At 52.7% G+C, this 12,093-nt stretch overlaps 1 protein-coding gene across 1 annotated transcript in view; it reads left to right on the top strand.

Moving 5' to 3' along the window:
- The window catches only part of ATP2A2 (ATPase sarcoplasmic/endoplasmic reticulum Ca2+ transporting 2), a 38,269-nt gene that overhangs the window by 22,862 nt on the left and 3,314 nt on the right, over positions 1 to 12,093 (top strand). The window contains exons 16-22 of the mRNA XM_078882497.1: positions 964 to 1,176; positions 1,939 to 2,159; positions 2,725 to 2,927; positions 3,807 to 3,892; positions 5,090 to 5,226; positions 5,890 to 6,007; positions 6,980 to 7,097. Coding sequence (XP_078738623.1) covers positions 964 to 1,176; positions 1,939 to 2,159; positions 2,725 to 2,927; positions 3,807 to 3,892; positions 5,090 to 5,226; positions 5,890 to 6,007; positions 6,980 to 7,097 — 1,096 coding nt within the window. The remainder of the gene's footprint in view (positions 1 to 963; positions 1,177 to 1,938; positions 2,160 to 2,724; positions 2,928 to 3,806; positions 3,893 to 5,089; positions 5,227 to 5,889; positions 6,008 to 6,979; positions 7,098 to 12,093) is intronic.

The raw sequence follows: 12,093 nt of genomic DNA, 5'->3' as shown, positions 1-12,093 counted from the left end.
TCAAACGATGTGTAAACATCGCCACTGGGGAGACAAAGGCGGTCGGGCGTGGTGCTGGCGACCCACCCCCTCGTGTGCCGTTCCGGCCTTCATAGGTGCTCGTTAACAGCACTTGCCCCTACAGTCTGTTAAGGCTACACGGGGGATCTTTGTCAGCCACCATAACCCAGCTTGGCCAGAATGGTCCTCTTCCCGAGTGAGGTGGCTCTCCTGGGAAATCTCCTCCGAGGGGGTCATTGCACATCTAAGATTTTGTGTATGTCCTGTGACGAGTACTCTACAACTATTTAAAGCTATACATGTTTGTTTTATTATACCAGCTAAGGCCCAGTGAGCTCTATTTTTCAGAAGTGACCTGGCCACAAATGATAGCTCAACGAAGTGGCTTATCGTGTGGAAATTGATAATAGTGGATGGAAAAACCGGAGGAACCGGAGAAACCCCCCCCAAATATTCAGGTGTCAGGGTCGGGTTCGAAAACCTACGACCTCCTGTATTGCGGGCGAAGTAGTTGACATCTCAACATCGCGGTGCCCTCACTGGCCTCGATGCGATCAGGAGACATTCCTCTCCTTCCCGTGACGGGTCCCGTTGTTTTAAAATCCTTTATATTAAGTTTGCTTGCTTGCTTAGGACCGTGCAAATCTTTCGGTCGTTTTTTAGCCCACTTCCCGTGATCCAATCGAGCTGACATTTTGCACACAGACTCGTTGTGCGTGACAATGCATTTTCGTGAAAAAATGTTTCCAAAATTTTACACTGTTTAGGGAATTTTTTAAACATATTTAATTACCAATTGTTTAATGCTGCCAGACAATCATCTGACCCATAGGTGGCAGCCATCTCAAGCCAGAGGACGAGAGGACTCTAACCGCCCCGATGCCACGCATATAAAGGATTTATAGTGAAAAACTTTGTTTTTACGGGTTTACTTGTTTCCACTCCCCTCCCTCCCACGCGCAGGGCACGGCCGTGGCCATCTGCCGTCGTATTGGCATCTTCACGGAGGACGAGGACGTGGAAGGAAAGGCGTACACGGGCCGCGAGTTCGACGACCTGCCCAGCTCCGACAAGGGACCCGCCACCATGCGCGCACGCTGCTTCGCCCGTGTCGAGCCCTCGCACAAGTCAAAGATCGTGGAGTACCTGCAGGGATACGACGAGATCACCGCCATGGTGGGTGACGTACCGGTGGTGGCGGTGGGGGCAGTGGTGTTGATTGTTGAGCTACTGGTGGTGGTGGGTGCAAATTGCGAGGCTGGTTTTGTCGTGGTGGTGGTAATGGCTGTGATGATGATTGTGGTGGCAGTGGTATTAATAATGATGGTGGCGGTAGTGGAGTTACCGCTGCTGGCTGTGGTGATTGTGAGGCTGCTTGTAGTGGTGGCGGTGGCGTTAATGGCTGTGATGACGATTGTGGTGGCAGTGGTATTGATGATGATGATCGTGGTGGTAGTGGAGTTACCGCTGCTGGCGGTGGTGATTGTGAAGCTGCTTGTAGTGGTGGCGGTAATGGCTGTGATGATGATTGTGGTGGCAGTGGTATTGATGATGATGATGGTGGTAGTGGAGGTACTGCTGCTGGCGGTGATGATTGTGAGGCTGCTTGTAGTGGTGGAGGTGGCGTTAATGGCTGTGATGATTGTGGTTGCAGTGGTATTGATGATGATGATGGTGGTGGTAGTGGAGGTTCTGCTGCTGGCGGTGGTGATTGTGAAGCTGCTGGTGGCGGTGGCGTTAATGGCTGTGATGATGATTGTGGTGGCCGTGGTATTAATAATGATGATGGTGGTGGTAGTAGAGGTACCTACTGCTGCTGGTGTTGGCGAATTCCACCGCACTGGTGCTCCCATCGTGCCAGCCGCTTCTCCCCATGTCCCGCGTCTCACGCTCCGCAATTCCCCGCACTCCCCGTCTCTCCCCCCTCCACCCCATCAGACGGGCGACGGCGTGAACGACGCCCCTGCGCTCAAGAAGGCCGAGATCGGCATCGCCATGGGCTCCGGCACGGCCGTGGCCAAGTCGGCGTCCGAGATGGTGCTTGCCGACGACAACTTCGCCTCCATCGTGTCCGCCGTCGAGGAGGGCCGCGCCATCTACAACAACATGAAGCAGTTCATCCGCTACCTCATCTCCTCCAACGTGGGCGAGGTCGTGTGGTGAGGAGCACACTGCCGAATGCGACCCCCGTGTGTGCGTCTCTCTCTCTCTATGTCTCTCCGTCTCCCCGTGTCCCTGGGGCGTCTCTCTGTCTTCCTGTGCCCCTGTGTCCATGTGTCCACGTCTTTCTCTCTCTCTGCGTCCCTAGCTGTCTCGGTGTGCCCGTCTCTCTCTCTCTTTCTCACTGTTTCCTCTGTTGTGTAATAATTTCCACTGTCCATCTCTGTCCTCGGCTCTGTGTGTCCCTGCGTCCTCATGCCCCACTTTCCCTCCTTGTCCCCGTGACCTTGTCTCCTCGTGTCCTATGTTCTCAGTGTCCTCTTAGCATCCAAATGTACCTTCCCATATCTATCCCTTACGTCCTGTTGTCACATCCTCGCCATATCCCTCCTGCATATCCAGATCTCTCTCATATTCCCCGTCTCCATATCTCAGATGTCCTCACCATGCCCCATCACCTGCAACACAGCGACTCCATGCTTCTATACTTCGAGTTCTATTCACAATCTCTTTCCCTTCTCACCCCCCCCCCCGCCTGCCTCTCCTCCACCCGTACCACTTCAGCATCTTCCTGACGGCCGCCCTGGGCTTCCCCGAGGCGCTGATCCCCGTGCAGCTGCTGTGGGTGAACCTGGTGACGGACGGCCTCCCGGCCACCGCCCTCGGCTTCAACCCCCCCGACCTGGACATCATGAACAAGCCTCCTCGCAGCCCCAAAGAGGGCCTCATCAGCGGATGGCTCTTCTTCAGATACATGGCCATCGGAGGTGAGGGCGTACCGTGGGTCGTCGGGTCGTGGGGGGAGGGTCCATTGGTACTCTTAGGTTTTTTCGGTAAAGTCACGTAGGTAAAAAATAAATAATAATAATAAAAACCAATAATAAAATTATAAAAATAATAGGCCCTGTCACTGTCCATTGGTGTCTCGTGACAGGGCCTGAGCGGTGGTGGGTTTTGCTCTGCGTTGTAGAGACTCCCTGTCTCCCTCCTTCTCGTACTCCCCGTCTCCCTTCTCCTCGTCCTCCGTGTTTTCCTCCTCCCCGTCCTCTTTCCTGTGTCTCCCTCTTCATCCTCCCCCTCCTCCACTGTCTCCCTCGTCCTCCCTGTGTCTCCCTCCTCCTCGTCCTGCCTGTGTCTCCCTCCTACTCCTCCTCCTCCGTGTTTTCCTCCTCCTCGTCCTCCTCCCTGTGTCTCTCTCTTCATCCTCCTACTCCTCCACTGTCTCTCTCCTCGTCCTCCTCTTCCTCCCTGTCTCCCTCGTCCTCCCTGTGTCTCCCTCCTCTTCGTCCTCCTCCCTGTGTCTCCCTTCTCCTCCTCCGTGTTTTCCTCCTCCTCGTCCTCCTCCCTGTGTCTCCATCTTCATCCTCCTACTCCTCCACTGTCTCCCTCCTCGTCCTCCTCCTCCTCCCTGTCTCCCTCGTCCTCCCTGTCTCCCTCCTCCTCCTCCCTGTCTCCCTCGTCCTCCCTGTGTCTCCCTCCTCGTCCTCCTCCCTGTGTCTCCATCTTCATCCTCCTACTCCTCCACTGTCTCCCTCCTCCTCCTCCTCCCTGTCTCCCTCGTCCTCCCTGTGTCTCTCTCCTCCTCGTCTTCCTCCCTGTGCCTCCCTCCTCCTCATCCAACTCGAATGTCTCCCCCCGTGCACCAGGCTATGTGGGCTGCGCGACAGTGGGGGCGGCCGCCTGGTGGTTCATGTACGCCGATGACGGGCCCCACCTCAGCTACTACCAGCTGGTGCGTGGTGATCGGCACACACACACACGCGGCCACGTACAATCACACAGAGTCGAGCACACAGCTCACACACAGTCAACCACACAACCATAGAGTCAACCACACAGCCAGAGTCAACCACACAACCAGAGTCACCCACACAGCCACAGAATCAACCACGCAGCCACACACAACCACACACAGTCGACCGCACAACCACACACAGAGTCAACCACACAGTCAACCACGCTGCCACACAGTTAACCACACACACAACCACACGGACAATGCACACACAGTCATACACACAAACGGTCACAAACAACCACACAAGCAGTACTGTTGTTAATCACGCGCAGTTAACACAGTGCGGTTAAGAGGGGTGAGATTGGTGTATCTATGTATGTGTGGCGAGATGTTAACCATCTCGCCTGGCATACAGGAGGTCGTGGGTTGATCCCGACCCAACGCCTGTATATTTTGAGTTTGCGGTGTCTCTATCTCTCACCGTGGCCGTGTGGATTTTTCTCCGGGTCCTCTGATTTTCCCCCTCCGCATTTAGAATCAGCATCACGCCGTTCAGAGTATTTGGCTGCTATAAATGTCCACCTGACGATAAGCCACTTTGCTGGGCTATGATTTGCCGTAAGGGAGCTTCTGAATAAGTATAACCCGTAAAAACAAAGTTTTTCACTATAAATCCTTTATAATGCGTGGCGGCTAGAGTCATCTCGTCCTCTGGCTTGAGATGGCTGCCACCTATGGGTCAGATGATTGTCTGGCAGCATTAAGCAATTGGTAATTAAATATAATTTTTTTGTCCTAAAAAGTGTAAAATTTTGGAAAAAAAAATTTTCACGAACATTAATTGTCACGCACAACGAGTCTGTGTGGAAAACGTCAGCTCGATTGGATCACGGGAAGTGGGTTAAAAAACGACCGAAAGATTTGCACGGTCCTAAGCAAGCAAGCGAACTTAATATAAAGGATTTAGAAAAGAGCTACATAGCTCAGTGGGCCTTACCTGGTGAAATAAAAAATTGTTTAGTTCGTGTTTAACTTCTTTCGCGCCGTACACAGCCAACCGCGGTGAGTGCGGTGTGCCCAGCGCGGTTGATGGGAGCGCAGTCGGTGTGATTTGGACAGTGCGGCGTGACCGGCGCGGTTAATGGGAGCGGAGTCGTTGTGACCGGCGCGGTGCGGTCAATGTGTTTGCAGAGCCACTTCCTGCAGTGCGGCCCGGACAATCCGGCGTTTCACGACGTTGAGGACTGCGAGATCTTCGAGTCTCCGGTCCCCATGACCATGGCGTTGTCCGTGCTCGTCACCATCGAGATGTCCAACGCCCTCAACAGGCGAGCAAGCACAGGCACCGCTCACCAGCAACTACAATAACGACGGCCACCAACATCGCCATCACAGCTACTAATACCGCAATAATTACAACAACCACCACCGCAAACACATTCCTGCTGTGGAGGGAGCTGGTAGGAACGTTGGGTTGCTCGGTCAATGGCCAGGGTCAATGGCGGCGTTGTGTATTCCGCAAATATGGCCGACTGTGAGGGCGGGCAGAAGCCGGCGTGAGTAGGTTAAACGTTGAGTTTTATAAGGGCACCACGGGGTGACCAGCCCCTCCCCACTCAGCCCCACCCCTCCCACCCCCCACCCAGCCCCACCCTCCCCACCCAGCCCCTCACATCAAAATGCGCTACTTTAAAGAAATATAGACAACACGTTCCACTTAATGAAATAGACTTTTTCTTAAGTGTTTTTTTTCTACAACATCAGAGTGCAGTGCCACATTAAATACGCACTACAATGACAATAGTTTAAAGCGATTTGAAGCATGTTTTTTTTTATGGGGGGAGGGGGGGGCAGAGCTTTGTGACGTCATATTTGAGGGGGGGGGGGTGGTCTGACTTTTTGTGACGCCGTGTGACGTACGCATTTGGGTTAACCCCCCCTCCCCCCGCCATGCTTACGTACTAAATGGATGATGGCCTTTGTCTCTGCAGTCTGTCGGAGAACCAGTCCCTGGTGCGCATGCCGCCATGGGTGAACCTGTGGCTCCTGGGCTCCATGCTGCTCTCCATGTCCCTGCACTTCCTCATCCTTCACGTGGAACCCCTGCCGGTACGGACACACGGCGGTGGTGGTGGTGGTGGCGGTGGTGGTGGTGGTGGTGGTGGTGGCGGTGGTGGTGGCGGTGGTGGTGGTGGTGAAGGCAGTCGTGGTGGCGGCGGTGGTGGTCAAGGCAGTCGTCGTGGTGGTGGTGGTGGTGAAGGCAGTGGCAGTCAAGGCAGTCGTGGTGGAGGTGGTGGAGGTGTTGGAGGTGGTGGTGGTGGTGGTGGTGAAGGCAGTCGTGGTGGAGGTGGTGGTGGAGGTGGTGGTCGTGGTGGTGGTGAAGGCAGTGGCAGTCAAGGCAGTCGTGGTGGAGGTGGTGGAGGTGTTGGAGGTGGTGGTGATGGTGAAGGCAGTCGTGGTGGAGGTGGTGGTGGAGGTGGTGGTCGTGGTGTTGGTGAAGGCAGTGGCGGTCAAGGCAGTCGTAGTGGAGGTGGTGGTGGAGGTGGTGGTGAAAGCAGTGGCAGTGAAGGCAGTGGTGGTGGTGTTGGTGGTGGCAGTGGTAGTCAAGGCCGTGGTGGTGGTGGTGTTGGTGGTGGCAGTGGTGGTCAAGGCAGTCGTGGTGGAGGTGGTGGGGGAGCGGCAGCTTAGCGGTTAGCGCGCTTGCCCTACGAACCCGGCGATCCGAGTTCGATGCCCGCTCACGCTCAACGACACCCAGTGACGATTATCTGAACCGGGGCCTCCCCTAGGTCGACTCAGTCTCAAATGAGTAACTGGTGCGGTGTAAAAAAGAGACAACGGCGGCCGGGCTTGGTGTTGGCCACCCACCCCATCTGCGCCCGTGCCAGGCCGTCATGCGGTGTTCGCTAACAGCACTTGCCCCAACAGTCTGTTGAGAATATACGGGAGATCTTTGCCTTCTTTGTAGTAATCTAGTCTGTACGGTGTTTGTATGTTTGTGGTAGTATAGTAATGTTTGTACGGTGTGTATATAGATGGTGATGTAGTAATGTTGTCTGCACGGTGTGTGTGTGTGTACAGATGGTGTTCCAAGTGAGTCCTCTGGACCTGACGAAATGGCTCATGGTGATGAAGATATCCCTCCCCGTCATCCTCATCGATGAGGTTATGAAGTTCTTCGCACGAAACTACCTGGAGGGTGAGAGCACAACAAAGACAAACACATTCCTGCTGCGGAGGGAGCTGGTAGGAACACGTTGGGTTGCTCGGTCAATGGCCAGGGTCAACGGCGGCGTGGTGTATTCCGCAAATATGGCCGACTGTGAGGGCGGGCACAAGCCGGCGTGAGTAGGTTAAACGTTGAGTTTTATAAGGGCACCACGGGGTGACCAGCCCCTCCCCACCCAGCCCCACCCCTCCCATCCCCTACCCAGCCCGACCCTCCCCACCCAGCCCCTCCCCACCCAGCCCCTCCCCACCCTCCCCTCCCCACCCAGCCCCTCCCTGCACGACGGACGGACACAATAATTTCCTGTGTGCTGGTGTAACCAGGAGGTTCCTACCAGTATAACGTTGACGTTATCTATATATGTAAACGTTGACCGAGCTCATCTCTCTGGCCAATTGGACTAAAATTCTGCGGGTTGAGAGGCGCATGGCTCTAAAGGAAGAAGTTCAACATGACGGAGAGTCATTGAACACAACAACAACCGCCATTCGCAACTAAGTGGCGGTGACGTCACCACGACGCTTTGTGCCAGGCCATGTGCACCTTGAGGCCACGTGAAGTGTCGAACGCCCGCTGGCAGGAGGTCACGGGGCAGACCCAGCAGGTGCCACGGGTTGACTGACTGGCTTGAGATGACTGAGATGACTGGCTGATGCACCACACAACAGACACACACACACGGACATTAACACACGCAAAAAAACCTGGAATGGATCGTACTCCGTGCCCGGATCAATCAGTGTAACCGCAAGTGAATTATTTTTTAGTTTTTTTTTTTGTGTCTATCACCTCTAACGTCGTGCATTAAAAGCAGAACATCAATAATCGGCGACGTTTCGGCCAAGAGCCCTTCTTCATATCACATAAAGTTGGATAAATCTGGTCTCACACACACAAAAAGACAGATCCCCCGTGTAGCCTCAACAGACTTTTTGGGGCAAGTGCTGTTAGCGAGCACCGCATGAAGACCAGCACGGCGCACGACACGGCCGCACCACGCCCGGCCGCCTTTGTCTCCCCAGTGGCGATGTTGATAAACTGCAGAGGCCCAGGACCGATTCAGATATTCGCTGCCAATGTTCTTGGCCGTGAAGCGGGAATCAAACTCGGGTCCCCGGGTTCGTAGCGCAGTGTGCTAACCACTGCGCCACCGCTCCCCGTATAGCACGCGTTGTACAACAACGACCGTCCTTCACCACAAAGTGGCTTGTGCCAGGCTATGTGCAGGAGGTCAGGAGACGGACATCCAGGTGCCGTGGGTTGACTGACTTGAAATGACTAACAAATGTGTGGTAGGTACCACGTACGAACAGGAAACCCACACACGTGGATGATTATTAATCTAATGTATACACCCCGAGGTCGTATACATTACGTCTGTGTGCGTTCCCATCCCAGCCATTAAACGGTGTGTGTACATAACCACGCGTACTGTGTGTGTGTGTACTGTGCGTGTGTACTGTGTGTACATAACCACGTGTGCGGTGTTTGTACTGTGTGTAAACATCACCACGTGCACTGTGTGTGCTGTGTTTGTACATAACCACGCGTACTGTGTGTGTACTGTGTGTGTACTGTGTAAACATCACCACGTGCACTGTGTGTGTGTACTGTGTGTGTGTACTGTGTAAACATCACCACGTGTACTGTGTGTGTACTGTGTGTGTGTGTACTGTGTGTGCTGTGTGTGTGTGTACTGTGTAAACATCACCACGTGTACTGTGTGTGTACTGTGTGTGTGTGTACTGTGTGTGTACTGTGTAAACATCACCACGTGTACTGTGTGTGTACTGTGTGTGTGTACTGTGTGTGAACTGTGTAAACATCACCACGTGTACTGTGTGTGTGTACTGTGTGTGTACTGTGTATGTACTGTGTGTGTGTACTGTGTAAACATCACCACGTGTACTGTGTGTGTGTACTGTGTGTAAACATCACCACGTGTACTGTGTGTGTACTGTGTGTGTACTGTGTAAACATCACCACGTGTACTGTGTGTGTGTACTGTGTGTGTACTGTGTGTGTATGTACTGTGTGTGTGTACTGTGTAAACATCACCACGTGTACTGTGTGTGTGTACTGTGTGTAAACATCACCACGTGTACTGTGTGTGTACTGTGTGTGTGTACTGTGTGTACTGTGTGTGTACTGTGTGTGTATGTACTGTGTGTGTGTACTGTGTAAACATCACCACGTGCACTGTGTGTGTGTACTGTGTGTAAACATCACCACGTGTACTGTGTGTGTACTGTGTGTGTGTACTGTGTAAACATCACCACGTGTACTGTGTGTGTACTGTGTGTGTGTGTACTGTGTGTGCTGTGTGTGTGTGTACTGTGTAAACATCACCACGTGTACTGTGTGTGTACTGTGTGTGTGTACTGTGTGTGCTGTGTGTGTGTGTGTACTGTGTAAACATCACCACGTGTACTGTGTGTGTACTGTGTGTGTACTGTGTGTGTACCGTGTAAACATCACCACGTGTACTGTGTGTGTGTACTGTGTGTGTACCGTGTGTATGCTGTGTGTGTACTGTGTGTGTGTACTGTGTGTGTGTACTGTGTGTGCTGTGTGTGTGTGTACTGTGTGTGTGTGTACTGTGTGTGTGCGTACTGTGTGAAACCCTAACCTCACCGCGTGTCCTCCCATTCCACGCGTACGTTCTGCCATCACAGCCTAACCACCTCCAAAAACATCAGTTCGACTCCAGGTACCGAACCCCCAGCCACCCCCATTGCCTGCAATGCCTGCCACATTGCGTGCATGCAATTCCTGCACCCGGAGGACCCACGGGGGGGGGGGGGGTCTGGATTTGCGAACCTGCATTTGTTGAACCGGCCACGTTGGGATTGCCGCCTGATTGCCCGCAACGTGAGTTGGAACGCGCTTTATGACGACATGCGTGGCTCGTGGAGAGGAGCCCTTGGAGGGAGGGAGGGGGTGGGGGGGTCGTCTGCGTTGATCGCCTGCGAATGTGTCTGCGTTTACCACGTGGGCGTCTGCCCCAATGCCTTGATGCTGCACGTTTGAGAAATGCCTGTCGTGTATCAGCCGCGCAATTGTCAGGTTCCAGACACGCTGGGTTCGACCGTGCCTCGGCTCGGTTCTCTCTCTCTCTCTTTTTTTTTCTTCCCGAAGTTTCTTCGGTTGCTTTTCCTCTCTCTTGTTGGCGAAGGCACCGGGATTGCTTGCACAACAACAACAGCAGCAGCAGCAACGAAATCTGGAGGAATGGAAATGTGCCTGTGGTTTATTGTCTGCGAGGAGGGGTTTTTGGGGCAATGGCTGTTTGAATCCCTCGAAGCACGAGAGGGATGGTTGTCAGTTCGGCTCCTCTTGATCCTTGGGGTGGAGTCCACGTGAGGCACGAACAATTGGCTGAGCGTGGCTCTATGATATTGCCCGGTGTGTGTGTGTGTGCGCTTTAAGACATCGCAGTTAAAGCCACGATCAACAGCTACAAGTCAGAAGATCTCTCTGCCCATCTTATTCGAAGCGGGCAAATTGTCCGCAATGTCAGTCCGCTGTAAATAATGTATTTTTTTTTATTAAATAACACTGGTCAACACACTTTTTCTGGCATAAGATTCCAAATCTGGCATCAGTTTTTGTCTATCACATCAGGTTTTTGAGATATCAAATATTGCATTTTCAATAAAAACTGCAGAAGAAAAATATTTTAAAAAATGTGGATATCTACATAAAATGAGATTATGAACACACTATCCTAAAAGTGCAGCACCATATTTTAACACTAAAGCAGTCACTGACTCGCAACAACTTGCAGTCATAAGTGACAGAGTTAATTTCGGGTAAAATCAATGAAAATAGGGTATGCTAATAGCATAAAAATGAGATGTGATAGAGCAAATCTGAGATCAGATTTGGAATCAGCACCCTGAAATTAGTCTAAAACAGCTGCAAAAGTCCAGGCCAGAAAAAAAAAATGTTGTTGTTGACCAGTGTAATTAAATAAAATTTACATTTTCAATAATAAATTGAGGATAATAAAAGCAAAAAAACCACGCGCGACGTTTCGATCGCAACACGAGCGGTCTTCATTCGGCGGAGAGAAAAGAGGAGACAAAGCCTCCAAATGCAAGAATATGAATTCCTGCTGTCACGAAAGTCTGAAGTCAAAATCGATACTTATGGTACAGCGCGATCCATTTATAGATACCCCACCGAAATAATACAAATATGGAGAAATATATTGCGGAATGGTGTTTTTTATAAATATCAATCTCGGAGATACGCTCATTAAATATGTCAACGCTCTCCCCTGTGAGCAGAGGTCGCAACCGGGTACCCGATACCCGTACCCTACCCGATACCCGGCTACCCGTACCCGGCCAGGTACGGGTACCCATTTGCGACCCTGGTGCGGCCGGGTACGGGTACGGGTAAGGAATCAAAACCCGTTTGCGACCTCTGCCTGTGAGGCACGGAGCCATCGCTTTCACGACATTCAGCCGCACGTTTGGACATCGGGAGGAGGAGCTCGTCCACTCAAAATCACTGGGGTGTCTGTAAACGGATCGCCCTGTGTCGCTCGTGTAAGGCAACGTTATTCACGATGTTCGCGGTGGGTTGTTTCTTTTGTATTGGGAGGGATAAACCGGGGGGACCCGGAGAAAAATCCACGCGACCACGGGGAGAGTTGACACCGCAAACTCCAAATATACAGCAGCAGGCGTCCGGGTTGCAATTGAACCCACGACCTCCTATATACCAGGCGAGGTAGTTAACATCTCGCCACCGTAGCACCCCCCCCCGCCCCTCCTAAACAATTTCCCCACTTCTTAGCCCCGGGCCCGATGTAAACCAGTGGTCGTGTAGCATATTCAATAGACACACCACCACTTTCCTTTGACATGCACCCCGATGTGGGCCAATTGTGAGAAAGCATCGAGATGTGATGTCACGCGTTCTTCACCTGTAGGCTTGTTTCCGCCCTCCCCCACCC

Source organism: Lampetra fluviatilis, chromosome 3 (assembly GCF_964198595.1).
Source record: "Lampetra fluviatilis chromosome 3, kcLamFluv1.1, whole genome shotgun sequence".
Classification (NCBI taxonomy): domain Eukaryota; kingdom Metazoa; phylum Chordata; class Hyperoartia; order Petromyzontiformes; family Petromyzontidae; genus Lampetra; species Lampetra fluviatilis.
The sequence above is the reverse complement of the archived record's forward strand: the minus strand, read 5'-3'. Positions and strand labels throughout refer to the sequence as shown.